Source organism: Taudactylus pleione, unplaced genomic scaffold (assembly GCF_031769625.1).
Source record: "Taudactylus pleione unplaced genomic scaffold, aTauple2 ptg000093l, whole genome shotgun sequence".
NCBI lineage: Eukaryota > Metazoa > Chordata > Amphibia > Anura > Myobatrachidae > Taudactylus > Taudactylus pleione.
In genome coordinates, this window is record NW_028284495.1 from 15,004,022 (window position 1) to 15,027,973 (window position 23,952).

Consider the following 23,952-nt stretch of genomic DNA (forward strand, 5'->3'; position numbering starts at 1 on the left):
GAACATTTTTTGCAGGGGGTTCTCCGACTGCAACCTCTATTTGTCTCTTTCTGGTTGCACCATAGGATTTATTCTTGGTTCTCAGGGCGCTGCAAGCTCCCCCCCCTTTGAACCCTTGGATAAGGTTGACTTAAGACGGTTGACAGCGAAGACACTTTTTTTTTCTCCTCGCCATCTCCTCAGCTCGTAGAGCTTCTGACTTGGCAGCACTGTCATGTTGCTCTCCATATTTGATTTTCATCAAAATAGAGCTGTCCTTCGTACTAAGGTTTACCTTCCGAAGGTAGTATCCCATTTCCATATATGGATACCTAATTAAAACCTCTATGCAATCCTGTCTATACCTTCTAAAATCCTGCCTATACCTTCTAAAATTGTCGCTATTTAGCAAAATGAGTCGCACAGTAAATAAATGCTTGCAGACTTTGAATGTGGTTCCAAAGCACATAAAAGTTATTATTCAATATAAAAACAGATGGTTACATGCTGTGATCTAAAGACCATTAGCACAAATAAATCATACAGACCCAAGGTACAGTTGTTATATACGCAAGCGCTCTGGGCCCAGATACTGGCATCAGCATTAGAAACCTCCGTCAACAGCACAGTAAGAAGACTAAAGACTGGGGTCAGAGAGCGCACATATATACTCTTACAGGGATAGGCGATACAATAGACAAGTTTGACATGATTCCACTGGTTCTTCTTAAAGGTGCTTCTGTTACAGGATAGTTCATAGGTCAATTCGAATGGACACAAACAGCCTCTAACAACCCTTTGTGTCTTTTTACCTGCTGCATGCTAATCTAAGCTGCTAACATTACAGAGTACATTTTAATGTTTTAACTCTCTATAGTCCATAGTTTGCAGACGCATGTTGCGAACTTCTCACCGAAGATACCGGAAATCTGTGGAGACACAGTGGATCAGTACAACACCAAACACTTGTCTGCTTACCATGTACTAAACCTTAGATATCAAATAACCTTTATTACACAACATTAATAATTACTGCATAAACCTTGGATATTATACTTTAATGCTAGGGAACCTTTTATGTAAGTGTGCAGTGTGTAAGTATTGGGGAATTAGGAAAAGACGCTAGTTAGCATTGCGCGACTGTGTTTTGTGCAGTACACCATGGTACGTGTTTTACAGGGATAATCATTTTATATGTTTTAATGACTGTCTGTATTTGTATGGTGAGGACCTTTAACTTCTTTCTATTGCGTGGGAATCGTACGACGCTAAATAATAGCATCGCCGTATGTACTTATAAAGGCGAGTTTCACTAAAATGGCGCTGGGCGGCCAGTCGCAAAATGGCGTCGCCTCGATCTAATTTTAAACCGAACCTGTCTCAGCCAATTATCTGGCTTTGACTCATATGAATGAGGAAATTGTAGTCCTGACTTTTCAGTCTTCAAACCCATCTATAAGTGAAGCTTCCCTGGATGTGGTTTGAGCCCTTCGTATCTACGTGGATTGTACCAGCTCCATCAGGAAATCAGATTCGCTCTTTGTGTTATATGGGTTTCACAAACAAGGCTGGCCAGCAAACAAACAGACTTTGGCTCGCTGGCTGCGTATGACTATTGCTCAGGTCTATATACAGGCTGATCTCCCTGTTCCTAACAAGGTGAGAGCACATTCTACTCGGTCTGTTGGACCGTCGTTGGCGGTTAGACATGGCGCCTCAGCTGAACAGCTCTGCAAGCCAGCCACTTGGTCTTCCGTCCATACTTTTATCAAATTCTATGCATTTGATACTTTTGCCTTCCACGATGCTTCCTTTGGGCGGCGGATTCTCCTCTCTGTGCAGGAGCTTCCCCACCCTAAATGGGAACTGCTTTAGGATGTCCCCAAGGTAGATCCTATGGACCCTGAAAAGGAAAATAAGAATTATCGTATAACATACCTTTTGTTAACTCTTTTTTTTCGAGGTCCACAGGGCACCCACCCTGACATTCCTGGCCTCAGTTGGTTTGTAAACTGAATGCCTGTGGCTGGAGGCGGGGTATATAGGGAGGAGGACCAGTGCATGCTGGGAGCTTTAAAGCTGTAGCTGTTTGGTGCAATGGATCTCTCCAACTACATACCCCCCCAGGGTAGATTCTGTGGACCCTATGGACCTCGAAGAAAAAGTTAACTAAGGTATGTTACACCAATACAAAGTAAAAATAAGAGTTTATCTTGACCATTTCTTATTCTGCCATGCCAGTGTTTAATGTTTTTTCATAAGGATATTCAGATAGATTAGCGCAGTTTAACTTTTTTTTGTTGAAAGCACCTATCCTGAAAGATATGCATCTTACTCCCATCTTTTACTACTTACATTTTTTAATTATTTTATATATTTATTTTTGTGTAAAAAATTTTTTTTTCCTCTTTTATTATTAAAGTGCCGTTTTATTTGACTACCAGTGCAGCAGTGTCTGGTTTTAGTGCTGTTTTATTATTGTACCTATTTGTAGCCTACTTTTTACAGTGATATTTATGGAATATATTTTCTGCCTGATTTTGTTTTTACTAAATAAAACTGATGTTATATTTTTAACTTGCTTCTCAGTCATAATTTTATGTGCTTGGGACACCAGAGGTTGCTGTCACCCTATTTTTTGTCTTAACAAGAGACTTACGCCTGGATTTGTGGCTTTTGATGACCGTCCTCTCTAGATATTGGGAATATTTACAGATTAACACAGAAACAGAATCTGGCGGCAGATAAGAGCCGCTTGCCCCATCTCGTCTGCCCCATCAGTTCCATGTACTTTATCTACTGCAAATATTCTGGATTATGCTGTGCATTGCACACACCAGAAGTGGATCTAATGGTTATTTGAATCATCGTTTGTCATCCTTTTGAGTTTAAACTGTAAGGGTGCGTTTTCTTTCTCCCCAGAATGTCTGTCAACAGTCTCCTGAGAGTCCTTTACCTCAGCTCCCTTTACCATTTATCAATAGTTCTGAGACTCGAGTCTTCTTTGGCCATGACAGGCGGCCGGCTGAAGGTCAGTATATACTAGAGTTTATAAAACATTGCATTAATACCATGATAACAAATCACAACAATGAGAAAATATATCAAACATGTTTGAGTCTTAACTTTCTTTGTTAATGTTTTTACTGTAAAACCTTTGTTTTGAGATGAAAAATAAGATAGCATGTGGTGTCCAACATATGCATACCTTTCCAGAATTACTGTTACAGTATTGCTAATTATATACAGTTACTGGACACAAAAAGCAAAACATGATTATATAATTACTTACAACATGCTGCCAGATGACATGTGTCCAGATCTGGTGACTGAGAACTATGACACATGGATAACATTGTTGTCATGCTGAGCATACTTATTGGGTGACCACACATTCTCTTTAATTAGGAATATAGTCATACTGGCAGGAAAGAAATGCTGCAGCACAGTGTGAAGATGGCCACTAGGTGTTATCAAGTAGCGTTAACTTTGCCTTGTAAAGGAATGATTACAGCCACCCATTTCAGGCAAATACTCCCTACAATAGGACTATTTCAAATTAGATTTTGAGTGGTCCACTCTGAAAACTTTTAAGAGAATGGGGGATCGAACATTTGAGCTTTAATATAAGAACATAAGTAAAGTTTCAAATATATTTTATTTTAGACCTTTAAACTGAATGAAATGTTCAATAAATAGAAAAGAAAAGAATGTCTAAACATTAACAAGAGTCCAATTTGTTTTTTAAATTCGGAAGGTCTGAATCAACATCAATGCAAGACTTCACTAAGCTTGTATTTCTGAACCGGTCTTCAAGTGCAGGTGAAGATTGCACATCTATTACCTCAAACTGTAGCTAACCAGTTATCAATTGTAGGTAGCAGCTGTTTACACAAGCCAAGAGTCCCCACATTGCAAATGGGAGCATGGGTTTTAAAATTTACATTATTTAACTGTTCAAACTGTAGTCTTGAAAGTTATGATTAAGGTTAACCAAGAAATCTGTCATAACTTGATTAACACCAACAGATGAAGAATTAAATCCCTCAAACAAACAAAACACACATCTGAGCAATGTCTGTGCGATCAGTTGACTCGGCTATAGCTGTGGATATAGTTTCTGCACACCTGAGAAGTTGGTAGAATATATCCCTCCCAAGAATTACAACTCTGTGACTTGCAGTACTATCTGACAATGGAACTATCTTAACTGAAGAAACTAAGCTGGTCTTACTTTTTCATCATTTAATTCTTCGTTTAATACAGCTACAATACATGACTCTTTAGTCATCTCTGATTTCTTAGAAGATTTCTTCTTTTTAGCTGCTATCCAAGCCATTCGGAATGAAGCAGCTGTTGCTTTTCCCTTTTGAGAGGATGCAAGCACTAGAATCTCACTTCCACATTTAAGGGATGTTGTTAATGACTTCATTTTTGACAGGGGAAGTGCTGAATTAGTAGGATAAGTCTTGTCAAAAGAATTATGTTTGGATTTAAAATGTCTTCGCATATTATATTCCTTCAACAGATACACATTCATTACACAATTTCAGCAGCTATAACGATGTTCAGAATAAGACTCCCTAGCAGGTGGGTGCTGCATTGATGCACTCCTGTAAAAAATTTGTTAACTTGATCTCTCCTCAGGACCTGGATCAGGATGGCCTTTGTCAGTTGCTTTACGGTCCTGCAACAGGCAATTTCACCTGCAGGATCCAGTCAGGAACCGGCTTGGGTGTCCACATTAATACATGTAATGTTGCAGTTGGCAGACTGGCTGGTACTGTAGCTCCAGTTCCCCCTGTCCCTAGCTCTGCACCACAGGTTCCTATGGTGGAGCCACCTTGGATGCAATCATTTTTGAAGTTCGTACAAGGGTTAGCTTTTTTTCAGCTGATGCTAGATAAGTCTCTGGGGGAGGTTCGGAGTCAGAGGTGTTCTCTGACGGGAAAGCTAGTGCTTCTGTTATCTCTGACGTTGAGACTTCTTTGGTCCCAGAGGAGGCTATGTCTCCAGTAGATGTAGAGGCTCTTATCAGAGCAGTAAAATCTATTCTCCTGGTTGAGGATTCTGAGCAACCTTGTAGATCCAAGGCACCTGAAGGTAAACAGTCCTGTCCACCAGACGTCCTGCTGCTAAACCAGCGGACAAGCCTGCCGCATGATGCGACGGGCCGCCACCCGGGGTGGGAGGCCGGCTTCTACTCTTTCAATTGTGTTGCTGCAGACCACGACAGACGCCTGAGTCAGAGGCATCGTGTCTCAGGGCTTCACTGTAACAGTCAGCAGCGCTAGCCATCCAGTTATTTTTCCACCGGCCTGCCCACACAGCCTGGAAAAGCAGAGGCTCTCGAGGAGTCTATTCGCTCTCTCCTGGCCTCCAATGTCCTCATTCCTGTCCCCTGTCTCAGAGAGGATTGGGTTTCTGTGCCAATCTATTTCCGGTCCAGAAGTCGGATGGCTCATTTCTGCCCATTCACAATCTGGAGCATATGAACAGGTTCTCCAGATACCAAGATTCCGTATTCCCCTTCGTGCCATCATTCTGGCTGTGGAGCCAGGGGGACTTTATGGCATCGTTGGATATCCAGGATGCCTATTTGCATATCCCCATCCGAGCCAGTTACCAATGCCTCCTTAGGTTTGCGGTAAGAAACAACTATTATCAGTTTAAGGCGTTACCTTTTGGTCTGTCCACGGCCCCTCATGTGTTCACGAAGGTCATATCGGCACATCTAAGCTGCAAGGGCGTCGGATCTTACCTTACCTAGACGACCTGCCTCTCCTGGCCCAGTCTCAGACTATTCACTGGGATCACATCCACTTGACTGTGGAACTCCTCCAGTCACACGGGTGGATAATCAATTGGCGGAAATCCACGTTTAGTTGCTTCTCAGGAGATGCTCCACTTGGGAGCATTGTTGGACTCCAGAACTCAACGAGTCTTCCTCCCAGCGGACAAGATTTTGGGTCTACAATCCAAAGTCCGCACCTTTCCAAGCCACCGTCTGGTGTCTGTACACTCTTGTATGCAGATCCTGGGGTCTCTTGTCTCCACCTTTGATATGATGGCATACGGTCATTTCCACTCTCGGCCTCTTCAGTTGGTCATTCTGAGACGGTGGAACAAATCTTTCATGAACCTCAGGGCGCATACGCTCATTCTTGCCCAAGAGGTTCATCTTTCCCTAGTGTGGTGGCTCCAGCGCTCACACCTGGACAAAGTTCGCCCCTTTTGTATCCAGGACTGGGTATTACTTACCACCCATGCAAGTCTTCAGGGTGGGGGGCGGTGACGTGTCATCAGACGTTCCAAGGTCGTTGGACGCTTCAGGAAAGCCAGCTGTCGATCAATGTCCTGGAACTCCAAGCCATATTCAGGGCTGTTTGCCAGACACAGCATCTTCTTCACGGACATCCGGTAAAAGTTCAGTCGGACAATGTAACTGCGGTCGCTTACATGAACCATCAGGGTGGCACTCTGTCACAGGTCCATGAAGGGAGTCAAACGCAATCACCATTGGGCAGAGCGTCATCTTCCAGTGCTGTCTGCGGTATTCATCCCCAGTGTCCAGAATTGGGAAGCGGACTTCTTAAGCTGTCAGGACGTTCATGTAGGTGAGTGGGCGCTGCTTCCAGACATCTTTCAACTGCTGTTGGTGCCTACCGGGCATAGACATGATGGCGTCTTGTCACAATCATCAGCTACCAAGATACTGCTCCTGCAGCAAGGGTCCCAACGCTCTTCTGGTAGACGCCCTGGCGGTTCCATGGGACTTCCCTCTGATTTACATTTTCCCTCCGGTCTCGATGATACCTCGAGTTCTCCACAATTTGAAGCTGAGGAGAGGTATAATGATCCTGGTTGCGCCGGATTTTCCACAGCGGGTGTGTTATGCAGATCTGCTGGGTCTCTCCATAGTAGCACCACTGTGTCTCCCTTTGAGGCCGAATCTTCTGTTACAGGGTCCGTGCTTCCGTCCATATCTGGCCCATCTCGGTCTGACATGGTGGCTCTTGAGACGTCCGTCTTAAGAATGAAGGGGTTCTCCAGAAGGGTCATTCGGACCATGCTGAATGCCAAGAAGCCGCATTTGGCAAGAATCTATAACCAGGTTTGGCGTACCTATTTTGGTGTGCCATTATGGAACTTTAACCCCAGGTCTTTTCCCCTCTCTTGTGTGCTTTTCCTTTCTACAGACAGGTCTGGATTTGGACCTCTGGCTTTCTTCCTTGACGATCCAGGTTTCCAGTTTGTCAGTTCTTTCCAGAGACAGATAGCGCTGTTGCCTGATGTGCGGACCCGTTTGTCACCTTTGACTCCCTGGGACCTGTTCCTGGTTCTCCTATGAGCTATGTTGGCTTATGTGGAAAACCGTTTTTCTTCTTGACATTGCGTCGGCCCAGAGGGTGTCTGATATGAGTGCCCTCTCGTGTTGCTCCCTGTTTCTGGTTTTCCATTCAGATAGGACTATGCTGTGGATTCGTCAGAGTTATCTTCCCAAGGTGGTGTTGTACTTCCACATCAACCAGGAAATTGTGGTTCCCTCTTTCCAGGTTTTTAGATTCTTCTCAGCCGAAAGCCTCCTTGGGTGTTGTGCGGGCTCTCCGGCTTTACATGAACAGGACCAAACCATATTTGCAAGTCTGATTCTCTGTTCGTCCTGTATTATGTTCACATGAGTGGCTGGCTGGCTACTAAACAAACCTAGGCCTGCTTGCTCCATTTCACTATCCACTAGGCTTACATCTTAGTGAACCTTCCTGCCGTGGTGACTGCCCATTCCACCCGGTCAGTGGGAACTTCTTGGGCAGCGTGCTGTAGGACTTCTGCAGAACAGCTCTGTAAGGCTGCCACATGGTCGTCTGCTCATACCTTCATTAAATTTTATGCCTTTGACACATTTGCATCTTCAGACACCGCCTTCGGGTGTTCTTTGCTCATTGCAGCTCAGGAGCATCCCCTCCCATAGGGGGACAGCTTTGGGACGTTCCAGTGTTGTCCCTGTGCCTTTTAGTGGAGGAAGAAGAAAAGGATACTTATGTTGCTTACCTGTTAAGTCTCTTTCTTCAACTCCATACGGGGCACAGGGCGCCCACTCTGATATACACACACACGACTGCCGAGGTGCGTTTCCATGGTGACATGTCCAGCTATACTCTCCATTGACTGTGTGTGTGCCAGACCGCCTCTTCCTCTGCTTCGCTCCTGTCGTGGGTTTGCAAACTAAACTGGTGGCTGGGGGCCGGGTATAGAGGAGAGGGAAAATGGGCTTGTGGGTATTTTCATTTAACTATTTGGTGCCCCCTGTGTGCCCCAAGAGGAAGAGTACACTGTTATCTTGAAGAACAATGAAAATAATTAATTACTTGTTCATGGCCAACAAACTTCCTGCTGCGTTTGACAGCCCTCACCATCACCACCACCGTTTGTAATCTTAGCAGAATCCCCCCCAACCCATTTACTTCAAAAGCAGCCATGACAACCCCTATTATCCTTCCCGAAACACCTGTTAGCAGGCGCCCGAAAACATTAGTTTTACTAACCAGTGCCTGTCTTACATGAATCCTCCTATGAGCCTGCTGTTGAGGTCCAGAGAGCTCTGTTTGCTGGCTGGTGATGCTGAGTGATCTTCTGTCTGTGCACGGTGGGTTCCTCTGCATCCAGCAGTGACTTAAAGCCGCCAATACCCAGCTTCTCCTCCTCCTCTTATAGTTCTCAGCAGCTGCTAACTGTACCGAAAGTGATAAAAGCTTCACAAGGGACTAAGGGATTAATTGGCCGAAGACCGTGTCCCCCTGATGATTGGCCACACGGGAGAGTGTCTTCCTCATGATTGTGTGCAAAAATAAATGAAAAGAAAAATCAGACACTGCTCTCAAACAGTATTGCAGCAGTTTGCGGGCTGCCAGTTGAATAGCACTGCCCTACAAAATTGCTCTGCATGTGTACTCATTCATTGCTCAAGAACATGGTAAATGATAAATATATCTGAAAGTCATCTTATTAGTTCATTGTGCTCTCTGCATCACTGAACTTGTATCCATGCATCCAGGTGTGATGAAGGATATAAGCCCTGCAACCCCACTATATCCAGATTTGTGGAGCTTTCATCAGACAATTTATGATAAAACAGCAAATTGCAATCTGTGCCACAAGCAGCAGTCAATTGATCTACCGTTGCTCACTTTGCCATGCACATTGAATTGAGGCATGGTTATCACAAGCCTTGAGTATGCATTTCCAGTCAGAATTCCATGCCGATATCATATCAGACACAGTTGTGCTGTTTAGGTCACTCAATCTCCCTGCCGGTTACTCCCTAACTATTTCCTATATTTTAAAGTCCTTAAGGTCTCCTTTTGCAGTCCAGCACTTTTATACATAACCATGATCATGTAGGGCTTCTGCAAGACCTCTAGTACCAGGACATTACCAGCAACTCCTAGGTGCAGCCGCCATGGATCAGACCTTGTTGTTCCAGCACATGCAGTACCACAGATACTTGATTGGATTGATATCTGGCGAATTTGGAGGGCAGGGCATACCTTGACCACTTCATCATGTTACTCAAACCAATATGGAATAATCCGTGCAGTGTGGCAGGCTGCGTTATCCTTCCAAAAAAGGACACTTCTATCTTTCTATCTGAGTATACTGCTGCCATAAAAAGGATGGTAGGTTGTTTGGGTAGGTGGCACATATCAAATTAACTTCCACATGAAGAACAAGACACATGGATTCCCAGCAGAACATTTCACAAAGTATCACACTCCCCTAACAGTTTTTTTTTTCCCCACATCTTAGTATCATTTGAAGCTTGGATAAAATACACAAAGTTACCCGGCCATCCACATAATGCAACAGATATTTGAATTCATCAGACCAGACGACCTCCTTCCATTCATTCAAGGTCCGGCCCGATGCATGTGTGCCCATTAAAGGTATTTTGTGGACAGGAGTTAGCGTGGGCACCCTGGCTGGCCTGTGGTTACTCCCCATACGCACCAGGGTTTGATACACCGTGTCACATCTCATTACTCCCGTCACCATCATAAATATTTTCTGAGATTTGTGCATGACAGGATAGCCGTTCATGAGCTCTTGCATCGATGAGTCTTGGACGCCGAACACTTTTTTGGCGGTTTGTGGATTTTACTGTGTCGTACCACTGTCTGTGGGGGAAAGGGATTGAAATACCGGCGGCTAAAGTCCCGACAGCGGATGCCCGACGGATGATCCTGATTGAGGCAGGTAAGTACCCCAACCATCCCTTAGTGGTGCCTAACCATAACCCCCCCACCCCCCTTAGTGCCTAACTCTAACCTTCCTCCGGAGGTGCCTAACCCACTTTTACTGTTTCCTAACACTAATCTCTCCCTAGGGTTGCCTAGATCTAATCCTCCCCCCCCCCTTAAACCTAATCCCGCTTGACTCCCTAATCCTAACGCTACGTGTGCCCCGGACTTCCCTTTGTTCGGGATGGCGTCTTCAGCACTCTGGCTTCGGGATTAACATAGGCGTCTGTATACGCCTATGTGAAATCCCTTTCCGGGATTCTGCTGGCGGGATTGAGATGGTCTCCTAACTACATCCCGTCTGTAAGTACTCAACTCGGCTGGCCTTGAGCACCCCACAAACTTTGTAGTTTTGGAAATGCTCTGACTCAGTCTTCTGGTACTTTGGCCCTTATCAAAGTCACTAGACACTAAAGTCTTAACACCTACTCATATCATCTGATATGTTGACTGAGTACCTAGTGTCAGTTTACCATATAATATACCCCTGATCTTGACATGCACCATTGTTTCAAGGCATGCAAGCACCGTCATTTGTTTAAATTGGAAGTGGTCATAATGTTTTGGTACAAGGGTGTATATAGTATTGTTCAAAACCGAAGAGTTAATTTTTAATCTGCTCACCTTGATAATATTGTTTCAGAAATTAGTATTTTATGTACTGTAATCATCTCACAAATCCTCTGAGGTCTTCAAATTCATTAGTACTTTTAGCACAATAATTTAAGAATCAAGTCCACTTAAAGTCCCTATGTGATCTCCAGTATCACAAATATGACGGGTCTACAGGAAAAACAGAAAGAACATCTTCCTAACACTAATGCAATTCACTATTCGTTTCAAGAGTAAATTGCAACATTTAAGACATTTTTTTTTTTTTGCGTAATAGTTTTTATTGAAAATTGAGTACAAATAAAAATAAATGAGGATACAGAAAGAAAAAAGGGAAGCCAGACATATTGCATATCACAAAACAAAATATCATTGGTCAGTTTACAGACATCTGATTCATAGACATATAAGAAAATTGTAATACGCATAAAAACAATTAGAAACAAGATACTAAAGGAGCGATTAGTAGAACTACCCCGAGTCTGAATGAGGTGAGCAGATAACACCTGAATCAACAGGAGCACTTTAAATGGTGGAATTACCTTGTTTTTCGATATATTCTCAGAGGAGGAATATTTGCTATCCAATGTTTCAAAAACAAAATGCTTATGAACCGTGTTTTCTATAATTGTGACGTTGGGCAGGGAAGCAGTCTTCCACCCCTGGGCAATTGTAGCTTTTGTAGCTATTAAAATATATCCCATGATTTATCTCTCACCACGGAATAATGTCCCAGGAAAAAAATGAAATAAAGCAGTTAGGGGCTCCGCAGGAATGATTGTTCCAACTATTTTACTTCTCATGGAAAACCATGCATTTCATAGGGGTCGAAGCAGTGGACATGGCCAGAAAACATGGAAAATGTCTCCAACCAAACCACAGTTTCGCCAACAATAGTGGGAGACAGAGGGCCAGATTTTATGTTGCCTCTCAAGTGTAAAATATGCCCTCTGAAGTAGCTTATAATACATTTCTGAATGATTAATACATTTGGATAATGTAAAGCCAGAACGAAAAACAATATTCCAATCATCTTCAGAAAGATCTACAGCTAAATCTCTCTCCCATTTGATCTGGCATGGTAATTTCCCTATTTTATTTATCATTATTTGATACTGATACCACCAAGAGATACCTCCTTTATGATTAGGAGATCGTAAATGGATCAATAACACTGGGAAGGCAGGTTTCTTGAGTGGAGAAGGGTGGTGGCTTTGCAACCAATGTCTCAGATGTAAGTATTTATAAAAGTCCTGCTTCATTAGTCCAAATTGAGTTTGAAGGAACACAAAAGGGGCCAGATCATTTTCTGTGAATGTCACTCAGGGAAGAAAGGCTTGCCCCAACCCGTGAACCTAAATACAAATCTCGAATCAAATTAGCTATCAATTGGAGAGACAGATTAACATTTTAAACCTCAACGTTCCTAGCACCTTGGTCCCCAAATCTAGTGAACCATGGTTCTGTCCATGTTGTGCCTCCTTTTGTCGGCAGGCCTTGCTGATTGTGTATCCTAATAACCTAGTCCTAATAACCAGTCTTCCTCTTCTACCCATGAGGGGCGAAATCATGGAGAAGCAGACAATCTTGGACACCTAATCACCAGGCCCCAACGCCTGTTGACAAGCAGACTGTATGGCTAAGTCTTCACACACCCAGCCTTGACTGTGATAGGAGCATCTTATGATGTTCCAGAACACCTGGAGAGTCTCGTCTTTAGACTATTTGCTGACTAGACATGAGGAGTGGTTTTAGCCTTGATCTTCTAAGGCATCAGTCTGGAAGGTTTTTTCCCACAGGCCTTCCAAAGGAAAAAAAGAAACTTTGGAAGCTCAAGCAAGCCATTTGCACGCTTCTTAGGAGTAATTTCCTTTCTCCTGGTGGAACAGATAACTCAACTCAAGGCTTCTACTCTCATCTCTTTCTAGTGCAGAAACCAGACAACTCGTTTTGAACCTGAAAACCTTAAATCCCCAAGCTTTTAGGTTTTCAGGTTCATGATGGAGTTGTTCAGGCATGTGATTAATCACATTGAGGTCAGCACATTTTTAGCATCAATAGACATCTAGAACACACATCTCCAATATTGTAATTTACAAAGGGCACCATTGCCTAATCAAATTTGTGTTCCAAGAAGTGGAATTATGCACCGTAGCATTAAACAGCTGGAGTGAGGCAGATGTGCATGTTACATCTTGCCCCAATTTGGCACTTTTGAAATAATAATGTAAATCCATGTGACTCATATCTGACACTGATTAAATACAGCTGCATTCCGACAGTATAAACCTGATGAAGAGCTTCCCGTTCATTAATAGTTTTAATGTTTTGCAGGTGAAAAGCAAGCAGCCACTCATGTAAGTCTTGACCAGGAGTATGATGGTGACTCCTCACAGCAGTGGAAGGAGCTGGAAGAACTGGTGGTAGCTGTAGTTAATAGAGGTGTCCTCCCTCCCAACTTTCAGCCAACGCAGTATTGCTTGAGTAGCATTTCCGATAACTCCAAGTTTCCTCTGGCTGTTGTACAAGGTAATGTTGAGGTTTAGGCTTAGCGAAGGGAAAGCCACCAGTTTTATACAAAGTCCTTACAGGTTTTTTTTATATACCGGTATAACCTATTACAAGGGTCTCTACTGTGCATATTTAAGATTAAGGGAATTAAATAATTGTTAAGGGAAACATGGTAATTAATGTTCTTTGAACAAGTGCACTGCAAAAATGCATTGATAATTTGCAAATATGCATTTTACTGGCAGAAATGTGTTAGAGTGCATTTGGAATGAAAAATATTTTGCAGTTCATGTACAAAACATTTTAAATAGGCTTATCTGTTATCGGTATTACATTCTGTTATTCGTGCTGTTGATTTTGTCAGTTTATTTGAAGACTGATACAAAGTTGATACAAAAGATTCCACTGGAAACAGGTATATTTATGCTTACACCAGTGGTTCCCAAACTTTTTGAATCACGGCGCCCTAGAGTATCAGCATTGTTTTCACGGTACCCCTAAGTTTGTTATTGAGAAATTCAGAAAAAAATGTTGTAAAATAGTGAAGTAAATTGTGCTGACCTGTCATCCTTGGGTTCAATTATGTGTTGGTGGACAGGTTTGTACTTCTGTTTGTTCACATATTTACATTACATTGACCATAAATTTGATTTGGTTATGGACCACCAACCTGAGGCACCCCTATGTGACAACTCCTCATTTCTCCTCACTTACGCTGCTTATGTCGCAAGTAGAGCTGCAACTAAAATGCGTATCTCTCTGCCTCGCACATAGTTTTGTATGCTTGGACCCAGGGCATGCACAGTGCAAATACACACAACATACACTGCTCATAGGGATTTGCATTCAAATGTATATCAGCCCATTTGTTACATTTTCCTTTTTCATGATGTGAATGAATAATACTGGGGGAAATGTACTAAGCCTTGAAGAGAGAGAAAGTACCAACCAATTAACTCCTAGCTATGATGTTACAGGCTGTGTTTAAAAAATGAGTTAGGAGCTGATTGGTTGGTACTTCATCTTTCTCCACTTTATACCTCTCCAAGGCTTAGTATATCTACCCCATTGTTTCCTTTTGCAGTTGAAATCTAACAAAGATTATTTCTGTTTTAACAGAGCCAATAACTGTGGAGGTGTCCTTCAAGAACCCACTGAAGGTTCCGCTTTTATTAACAGACTTGTCTCTCCTGTGGAAATTTCAGCAGAAAGACTTTAGTCAAAGGCATAATGAAGAACTAAAAGAACCAATCAGTAATGAAAAGGATCTGCTCTCAAAGGTTTTATAGCTTTTGGCTATTTCATGTTTGTTTAGGGCTGTTACTGCTGCTATTAAGCTTATTAGATTTTACCATTTTATCTTAGTTACTATGATCTAACTTATGCTGGATACACACTGGCAGATATTTTGGCCGATCAATTGATCGGCCAATATGTCTTGTGTGCATCGGCCAGTGTGTACCAGCGATATGTCTGTGAACGACCCAGCTTTAAGGTTATTACTGCTGTTATTATGAATATTACATTTTGCTATTTTATCTTGGTAACAAAATAATTGATCTCATTAGCATTTACAGATCAGTGATTTGGCTAAGTGGCATTTATTAAGGCATGTAAAACGAAGTCTTTCTGCAACCTGACTTGCATATACAGACAGGTATTAATAGTACATAGTATTCTGCTTATTGCAACATATAATTATAGAAGAGGTGAAACATTAGCTCTGGATTTGACCTGTGTGTTACTGGTAGGGTAAGAAGAAATTTGTTGGAGATAAGCGAGACACGGTTGTCCCCCTAATTTTTAAATGTCGATTATTTTTCTCATTCAGGTAAAAAGTTTTAGTGATATAATTGGCACAGAAGATATAAGCGAGTTTTTAATCAACAATGAGGAAACAAAAATTGTAAGTATATTGTATTTAAAAACACGTATGTCTGTTGAGAATATTCACTGTTGTAAAAACTGTTTTTTGTTATGGCATATATACAGGGGCGTATTTAGAGAGGAGGGGGCCCATTTTTACTCTCTGGGCAGGGCAGGACACCAGGAAAATGGCGCGGCAGCCATTTTCCAGGCATTGTGTAGCACCTCTCCAGCGGTAAGTAATAGAAAGTATGGGTGCAGGGTGTGCGGTGTGGGCCCCCCTGGACCCAGGGGCTCGTGTGTACCACCCACCCTGCACCCATTATAGATACGCCCTAGGATATATAAGAATGTAAATATTTTTCTTTTGAACTTTAACATCTAGTAGTCGATCCTATTAGCTGTGTGCAAGTAAGTGTGACTATATGCCGCATTTACCTTACATCCGGGTTTGCTGATTATTGTTAGCAGCCCCATAGGGTTGCGTACAAAAATCCGTAACATTGGGTCGCAAGGGGAGCGTGTTGCGGTGCCGTTCCGGCATTTCTATTCTTCCTTGCATCTTATAGGATCGAACCCTTGGAATGCAAAACTTTAGTAAATTGAACATTTCTTATCTTTGTACTTGTATATTTATAATTTGTGATAACTGAAAAATAATAATCATAAATGACTTAGTTAATTTTCTAGAACTGTGCCTTGTATTCTTACCCTTCCAGGCAAGATTAAAATTATTTCCTCTTCAAACCGGGGAGTTACATATCCTTGGTGTTGTCTACAATCTGAGCACTATTCAAAGTACTAACAGCCAGGACGGAGTCATCCCTCACAACAGTGTACAAACTGGTAATGTGATTTCAGCTTTTTATTTTAATTCAACAATGTGCTTTGTATAATATTTACCTGATGTTTTTTTGGATAAGGGTTTTTTTTTTTTTTTTGGTAATTTATTTTAAAGTCTTATTCATATACACATAAATAATGCATTTTGTTCTCTTTTACTTATAAAGTGCTGACATATTGCACAGCCCTGTATATTCAGTGAATTATGACACAAATTACATAAAATGACATGAAACAAGATAAAGATGGCCCTAGGTCAATGAACTTACGATCTAAAAGGTGTTGGGAACACTTGATACATACAGATGTGCCCTCATACATCAAGCCTCCTTGCGCGCTAAACAGCTCTTCTAGTCGCGCTATGCAGTGGCGTGACTCTGTAGCCTTGAGTGTCTTTTCGTGCGACTTTTTGTTTTCAAATGCGTCTTATTCGCAGAGTGATGCGAATAGTTAGCACAAGCTTAATAAAATGATATGCAGCATGCCTATATTCTGTGAGCGACTGCGGATGTATCTACCTGCGAAACGCTTCGTTACAGTGCCAGCGGCTGTAACGTAGCGTTTCGTATGCAGATACACCCATAGTCGCACACAGAATATAAGCATGCTGCATATCATTTTAATCAGCGGAAGCTGCTTGTGCTAACTATTCGCATTGCTGTACGAATAAGACTCATTTGAAGGTAAAAAGTTGAATGGAAAGATGCTCTGCGCTACCGAGGCTCACGGAGCACCCGCGTTATGTGTAGTGCGAGGATAGATGTATGTGGATACATCTGTAAAGAAGCAGAATAACAATTGTAGATGCTGATAGAAAATGTACATGCGGCTTCCCACGTAAGCATGGGACTATATCAGACGTGTAGATAGAGGAGATTATGGCATTAGGTTCTGCTTTTGTTTCACGCTTTCTTAGTGGTTTCACTATCTGTAAAATAGCTGGTTGAATATACATGACTTTATTGCACTCATATAGCATATTAGTTCAGTATTATCTAGGTTCTACTCAATTGCATTTCTAAAGTTAGTAGCTTGAGACTTACCAACTACGGGGGGAATTCAATTGTTTTTCTGTTCGTCTTAAGAATTGGGCATCTGTGTCTTCAGCAGCTAATGGGCGTCTATCAGACAAACTATTTCTCTGATAGACGCCCATTACTTAAGACACCCTAAAAAAAAACAATTGAATTCCCCCATCTGTGTCATATAATAATGTTACATGTCATTTATATATATATTTTTTAGGAAAATTCATTTCTAATGGAATGTCAGTCAGAGGACGACAGGACTTAGAGATACAAGGCCCTCGCCTAAATGGTTCAAAAGAAGAGAAAACCTCTATTCAGTATGGACCTGACCGCCGATTAGATCCAATTATTACTCCACAAATGCCTTTACTGGAGGTGAGCTGTAAAATGGCTGTAAGCATTGCGGTTGGGAGGTGTGCTAGTTGGGATCAGTGAGCACGGCTTTTGTTTAAAAAAAACCCATCACCGTAAATAGTTGGTTTAAAAAAGCTCTCTTCAGAAGTATTTGGGAGTTGCAAGTTCTGCTTCTTCTGACTGTTGGGATATTTTATACTATAATGCTGGGCCACTTGTGTTTCGTGTCTGGATGCCTTTTGCTTTGTGTTTCGTGTCTGGATGCCTTTTGCTTTGTGTTTCGTGTCTGGATGCCTTTTGCTTTGTGTTTCGTGCCTGGATGCCTTTTGCTTTGTGTTTCGTGTCTGGATGCCTTTTGCTTTGTGTTTCGTGTCTGGATGCCTTTTGCTTTGTGTTTCGTGCCTGGATGCCTTTTGCTTTGTGTTTCGTGCCTGGATGCCTTTTGCTTTGTGTTTCGTGTCTGGATGCCTTTTGCTTTGTGTTTCGTGTCTGGATGCCTTTTGCTTTGTGTTTCGTGCCTGGATGCCTTTTGCTTTGTGTTTCGTGTCTGGATGCCTTTTGCTTTGTGTTTCGTGCCTGGATGCCTTTTGCTTTGTGTTTCGTGTCTGGATGCCTTTTGCTTTGTGTTTCGTGTCTGGATGCCTTTTGCTTTGTGTTTCGTGCCTGGATGCCTTTTGCTTTGTGTTTCGTGCCTGGATGCCTTTTGCTTTGTGTTTCGTGTCTGGATGCCTTTTGCTTTGTGTTTCGTGTCTGGATGCCTTTTGCTTTGTGTTTCGTGTCTGGATGCCTTTTGCTTTGTGTTTCGTGTCTGGATGCCTTTTGCTTTGTGTTTCGTGCCTGGATGCCTTTTGCTTTGTGTTTCGTGCCTGGATGCCTTTTGCTTTGTGTTTCGTGCCTGGATGCCTTTTGCTTTGTGTTTCGTGTCTGGATGCCTTTTGCTTTGTGTTTCGTGTCTGGATGCCTTTTGCTTTGTGTTTCGTGTCTGGATGCCTTTTGCTTTGTGTTTCGTGCCTGGATGCCTTTTGCTTTGTGTTTCGTGTCTGGATGCCTTTTGCTTTGTGTTTCGTGCCTGGATGCCTTTTGCTTTGTGTTTCGTGTCTGGATGCCTTTTGCTTTGTGTTTCGTGCCTGGATGCCTTTTGCTTTGTGTTTCGTGTCTGGATGCCTTTTGCTTTGGTAAAGGTTAAGCAATGCCAATTGCTATTTCTGAATTAGTTTACAGTCGGTATGATAGTCATTGGTACGGAATAATGCTTTTATTGTATACAGATAAGTAAAGCTGAACCACAAACTCATATTCTAATTAGTGTACTGCCAAATATTTTGGGCTTAGTTCAATACACAAATATTGTCTCTTTGATTATTCTAGAATGATGAACCTCAATATTTTTGGCAGATACCGTAGTGTGTGAAAAGTATACATTATTGGGGCAGTTGCTTATCAGAGAAGATAAAGTGCTGAACAGCTGTTGCTTTTATCAAGACATGGCTCATTTTTACATGATAATATTGGAGAATGTAATATAGCAGAGCTTCTACCCATGCTTCACGGTTCTGGATGTCTCCCCGCTGTCTTCACACCGTTATGTGGCCGTCACTCACAGATGATTTCAGCACTAGAGGGTGAATTATGGAAGCCAATGTTTCTTGGCGATTTTGCCGCCAGGATTTAAAACCGCAATAATACTAAATGGTATTGCATTCAATATTATTGCAGTTTTAACACCAACGAGCAAAACTGCAGAAAATGACAGCTTTGAAAACCCACAGCTTAGTAAATACAGATCCAAATGTGAAAAGTTCATTGGTTTGCAAATTTTGTCTTTAAAGTCTTGTTGTTTTTTTATGTTAATATCGTGTTGGGATTGCTTAGTGTAGCATGCTCACAGTCTACTGCTACTTGGACTGAAAAGGGGATGCAGTCACTATCATGGATCATTATGTCGACATTCACAATGTTGACCTTAATGATGTCGATGTGGTTAAAATGTCAATATTATTAATGTTAACACCTACAGAATGCAACCACAGGGTCAGAAACCCAAAAGTAGCTTTATCGCCAGGACAGCTGGTTATCGGAAGAGCTGTGTAAACAAGAAGACATGGTACATGACAGTGGCATTAAGATCCTCTTGTGATAGTGGGAATGATTGCAATACATTTGTTATAAAGTATTAATCTCCCCCATAAACTGCTTTATTTACATTTCATGCTTATCATCATCCATAACATGATACAAGTTATGCTGGCCATACACGCTACAATTATCGGGGCGAGCCGCCTGATATCAGCGGATCGCCCCGATAATTGTAGCATGTGGGGGGGCAACCGAGGGTTAAATATTGCTCGGTTGGGCATGCCGGATTGTCCAGCATGCCCGTCCGATGCGATATTTCCTGGTAATCTGTCGGCCGCATCGGGCTGTGTATGCCCAGCCGCGGCCGACAGACAGACATTTCCTGTGTTCCTTCCTACGGGGAAACGACGTTCATACGCAGCCATAATTCAAAGCCATGTTTATATACCCGGACGGGTGATTGGTACTTCTGCACCATGGTGACGGTATATTGTCGAACACTTCCTACGGAAGGAACAGGGAAATGTCTCCTCCCCCGGGGGTGGAGCGCGGATGTCGGGCTGATACACCGTGAGAGAAATCTCACAGTGTATGCCGGCGACATCTGCGGCTGGCATGCTGCCAGATAAAATGTCTGTCGGTCTGACAGACATTTTATCTGGCCGTGTATGCCCAGCATTAGGCATGCAGTTGGTACAAATTTGTTGTGCTGTTCAGATTGTACTCTAAATAAACAAGAATTGTTTGCATTAACATTTACATTATATATTTTTTTTAAATGAAATGATAATAAATGGCAGTAGATGAAGGTAGATAACCTTCAATGCAGTTTAAATTTGAGAGATCAGACAAATGTTTCCGTAATGACATGGATTTTGTGGTTAGGGCTGCTTTGATCATATCCCATGTTATAATGGCCACACACAGGACAACCCTTCCACTTCTAGGTGACTAAATTAGGAAAGATCTTACTGCTTATGTCGTGTCCTGGATCCGGATAACTTATAACTTCCAGCTTTATTGCAGCCTGTTGGACAACCATGCTTCTATTGCCCAATGTTAGATGAGCTAAATAGAGGTCTGATCCAGACACAGATTCTCAGTTTGGAACTGTTAGAATGAAAGCAATGTAGCCAGGCATTAAATGTTTTCAATTGACTACCAAATCCTGTAATGGTTTACTGTGCAAAGTTTCAGGTTTATTTGTAACTTCATTATATCTGTATTTTTTTTTTTTTTTACCCAATAGGTGTTCTTCATAAATTTCCCCACAGGACTGCTTTGTGGAGAAATCAGAAAAACACATGTTGAATTTGTGAATGTGAGCAAGTGCCCGCTGACGGGTCTCAGGGTTGTATCCAAGCGACCGGAGTTCTTCACTTTTGGCAGCAATACTGCGGCACTGACACCACTAAGTCCTGCAGCATCAATGAACTGCAGTGCCTATAAAACAGTTGTTACTGACTCTACCTCGGGGTGCCCTGTGCTCACTTCATCTGTTACTCCAGTAGACTTTGGGTTTGGTGGGGGAAGCCAGCCGGAGGTTGTAGATATTCCTCTTACAGACTCTCTGTTAGCTCCTGGTGCATCTGTGCAGCTTCCACTGTGGTTACGAGGTCCTGATGAAGAAGGTGTACATGAAATAAACTTCTTGTTCTACTATGAAAGCACAGAAAAACACTCAAGAATGTGGTAGGTTTATCATCAAATTAGTGGAATTATCAACCATGGGGACATAATACTAAGGCAATAAGGAATATAATACATCTGCACATTCCTTGTATAGGTTCTTCTGGTAAAAAATAATAGGAATCCAGAAAGCTAGAAATAAACAGTGCTTTAACTCTGTGTGAATGTGGGTGGGTATGTATGTTTGTGTATCTATCTCGATATATGTATAGTGTACACACCCACCCACCCACCATATGGGAAGTTGAAACACTGCAGCCAGTGGGTTACATTTAGAGATGAGAGCTGGTGCCATCAGAAACAGGAAGCTGCAGACAGATATGGGAGTCGACGTTGGACACACGCAAATGGGTACTCTACACATTAATTCACACTCACATCAAATGTGGATGTCACATTTCTGAACAAACTTTTGTTATATAGTTTTACATTGTTTACATTCTACGCACAGAAATTGTAAGGTCTCATCAATTTATCAAATCTCATAAAAAGGTTTGTGTCCCTTATTTTAGTACAGCTATTGTAAGCTATTTTATTTGCATGTTTCTATATCATTTTGGATATTATAACAGCAGGAAATGAAATGAATGATCAAAGTTGACGATTATCACCAGCATTTTATGTGAATCTACTCTGATTATTATACAGGTACGATAAAAGTAAATCTGGGACTGCAATAAATAATGTGTATGTAAGGGACTGTAAATGGGTCCTAAGGGACTTTAAATAGTCCTTTTTAGGGAATTATTTTGTTTTAATTACCACCCAAAAAAGTGTGTTTTCTTTGTTTTTTCAGTTTACAGGAAAATGTATAATTGCGTATATATGAAAAAAATAAGCTCATCTCCGTGTTTAAGGTTGGAATAATGTCCTGCAGATTTGTGGTGTTGGGGATCTGTATACTTTTTGTGTGTTTTTAAATTGTTGTAAGTAAGTTAGGGCACAACTATATTTGCTTACCATTTCTAAACAAATAACCCTATTTGTGGCATAGTGGATAGCATTGCTGCCTTTCAGCTCTGAGTTTCTGGGCACACTTCCACACAGGGAACATTTTCCCCGTGGTTTACACGAGTACCCTATGGAAAAAATATCTATCTTCCAGTGTATTGGCTTCCAGCTGAAATGAGCTTTTGAGCTTTGTGTACATCTGTGTTCAGGGTAAGATAGTAAATCACATTGGAGCAGTGTGACGTGAATGAATAAATACGCTGTGATTGTAGTGGGCTGCATGATGATTTGCCTGTTACACACACATTTTGATTCCACAGACTTTGTAGACTCATGCGAGTTCTTATATAATTACAATATATCACTTATGCATGAATTGAAATAGACATGAAACTTCCCCAAATCATTCATTGTCTGGCCCAAACTCCCCTATTGCAATCTAAAGGAATACGCTTGCCCGTAGGTGCACATTATACTGTATAGTGTATACTGATAAAAACTTTATTAAAATAGGCTTTTCTTCCAAGACCTTGTAACACCTAGCCCTGGAGTGATGTACTATCCTTTAGTAAGTTAGAGAAAAGGAACAGGGCAGCTGGTGGTGCAAGGTGACCTGACACATGCTGGCCCTGTTGTGAGACCCGTCCAAAAGTACTAGTATTGTAATTTGCCTTCAGAAATTCTTTTTTAATCCAAACAAGAAGCCACTTGTGTACACAGAGAGTTATTCCCAGTGTGTCAAACACATAATTCAGTTGTGGAAATTAATGTAATTAGAGTGTAATATTAACTTCGGGGCAAGTCACATTTTGTTCTTTATGAAATAGTACAATGATTTGCTTACAATTTCCATTTATTTATTAAATCAGAAAGAAAGCGGTAAATCCGTGTAACGCACAGCCTTGGTTAATGTAAATTGATTGCAGACTTGTTTCCTCCTCAGAAAACATCCAAGTTGTAGAGCAGCAGGGCTTCTATTTCAGACAATCAGTGATGACTTGTCTCGTCATTCTGCAGCTGACACTGTTTGTATTTGTGCTTCTGGAGAGTCATGAAGACTGTGGCATTCACTCCTTCAGTGACTACACAATTTTGAGTGTTTTATTATTATTAACAGTTTCTTATATAGCGCCACAGTAGTGTTAATTCTAGCACCCTGGACCTGTCGCAATCTGTGCAGTTCCTCTTCTCTACCTGGGGTTTCACTCTTTGCTCTGGTTCTTCTAGCACACTCAGCTGATTCAACAGATATAGACCATAGTGTGCTAGAAGCACCAGAGCAGAGAACGACACCCCAGCAGGAAAGAGGAACTGTGCAGGTTGTGACAGGTGCAGGGTGCTAGAATGAACACTAGCCAGCATATTCTGTTGCACTTTACAATTGAGATCAAACAGTAATAAAACAAGATTGGGTAATAACGGACAGCCATAGAGGTACGAGGGCCCTACTCGCAAGCTTACACTCTATGGGAATTGTGTTTTATAGAGTAATAATTGTCCTCAGTAATTGGCTGTATCAGGTTTGTAGCTGGTTTGTTCACTAGATTTACAAACACAACATCTGATGAATAAACGGTTCTCATACAGATCACATTGTTATCTTGTCTCTTATACCCCTTTTACACTGACTGAAAAATCCTGGGTTGATGCGTAGTCTGTGTAAACGGAACTACCCGGGGATCCAACCGACTAGCTTGCAGGGTTGTGCACGGGTCGTTCCCGTGTCACCCTGTAATGAAAACACA

The 23,952-nt window shown here is 41.9% G+C and overlaps 1 protein-coding gene across 2 annotated transcripts in view; it reads left to right on the top strand.

Moving 5' to 3' along the window:
- The window catches only part of TRAPPC8 (trafficking protein particle complex subunit 8), a 166,859-nt gene that overhangs the window by 93,988 nt on the left and 48,919 nt on the right, over window positions 1–23,952 (top strand). For both annotated transcript variants that reach the window (XM_088469576.1, XM_088469577.1), the window contains 7 exons: window positions 2,902–3,010; window positions 13,224–13,418; window positions 14,520–14,680; window positions 15,232–15,306; window positions 15,986–16,112; window positions 17,355–17,512; window positions 20,817–21,259. In XM_088469576.1, the coding sequence (XP_088325702.1) occupies window positions 2,902–3,010; window positions 13,224–13,418; window positions 14,520–14,680; window positions 15,232–15,306; window positions 15,986–16,112; window positions 17,355–17,512; window positions 20,817–21,259 (1,268 nt within the window). The remainder of the gene's footprint in view (window positions 1–2,901; window positions 3,011–13,223; window positions 13,419–14,519; window positions 14,681–15,231; window positions 15,307–15,985; window positions 16,113–17,354; window positions 17,513–20,816; window positions 21,260–23,952) is intronic.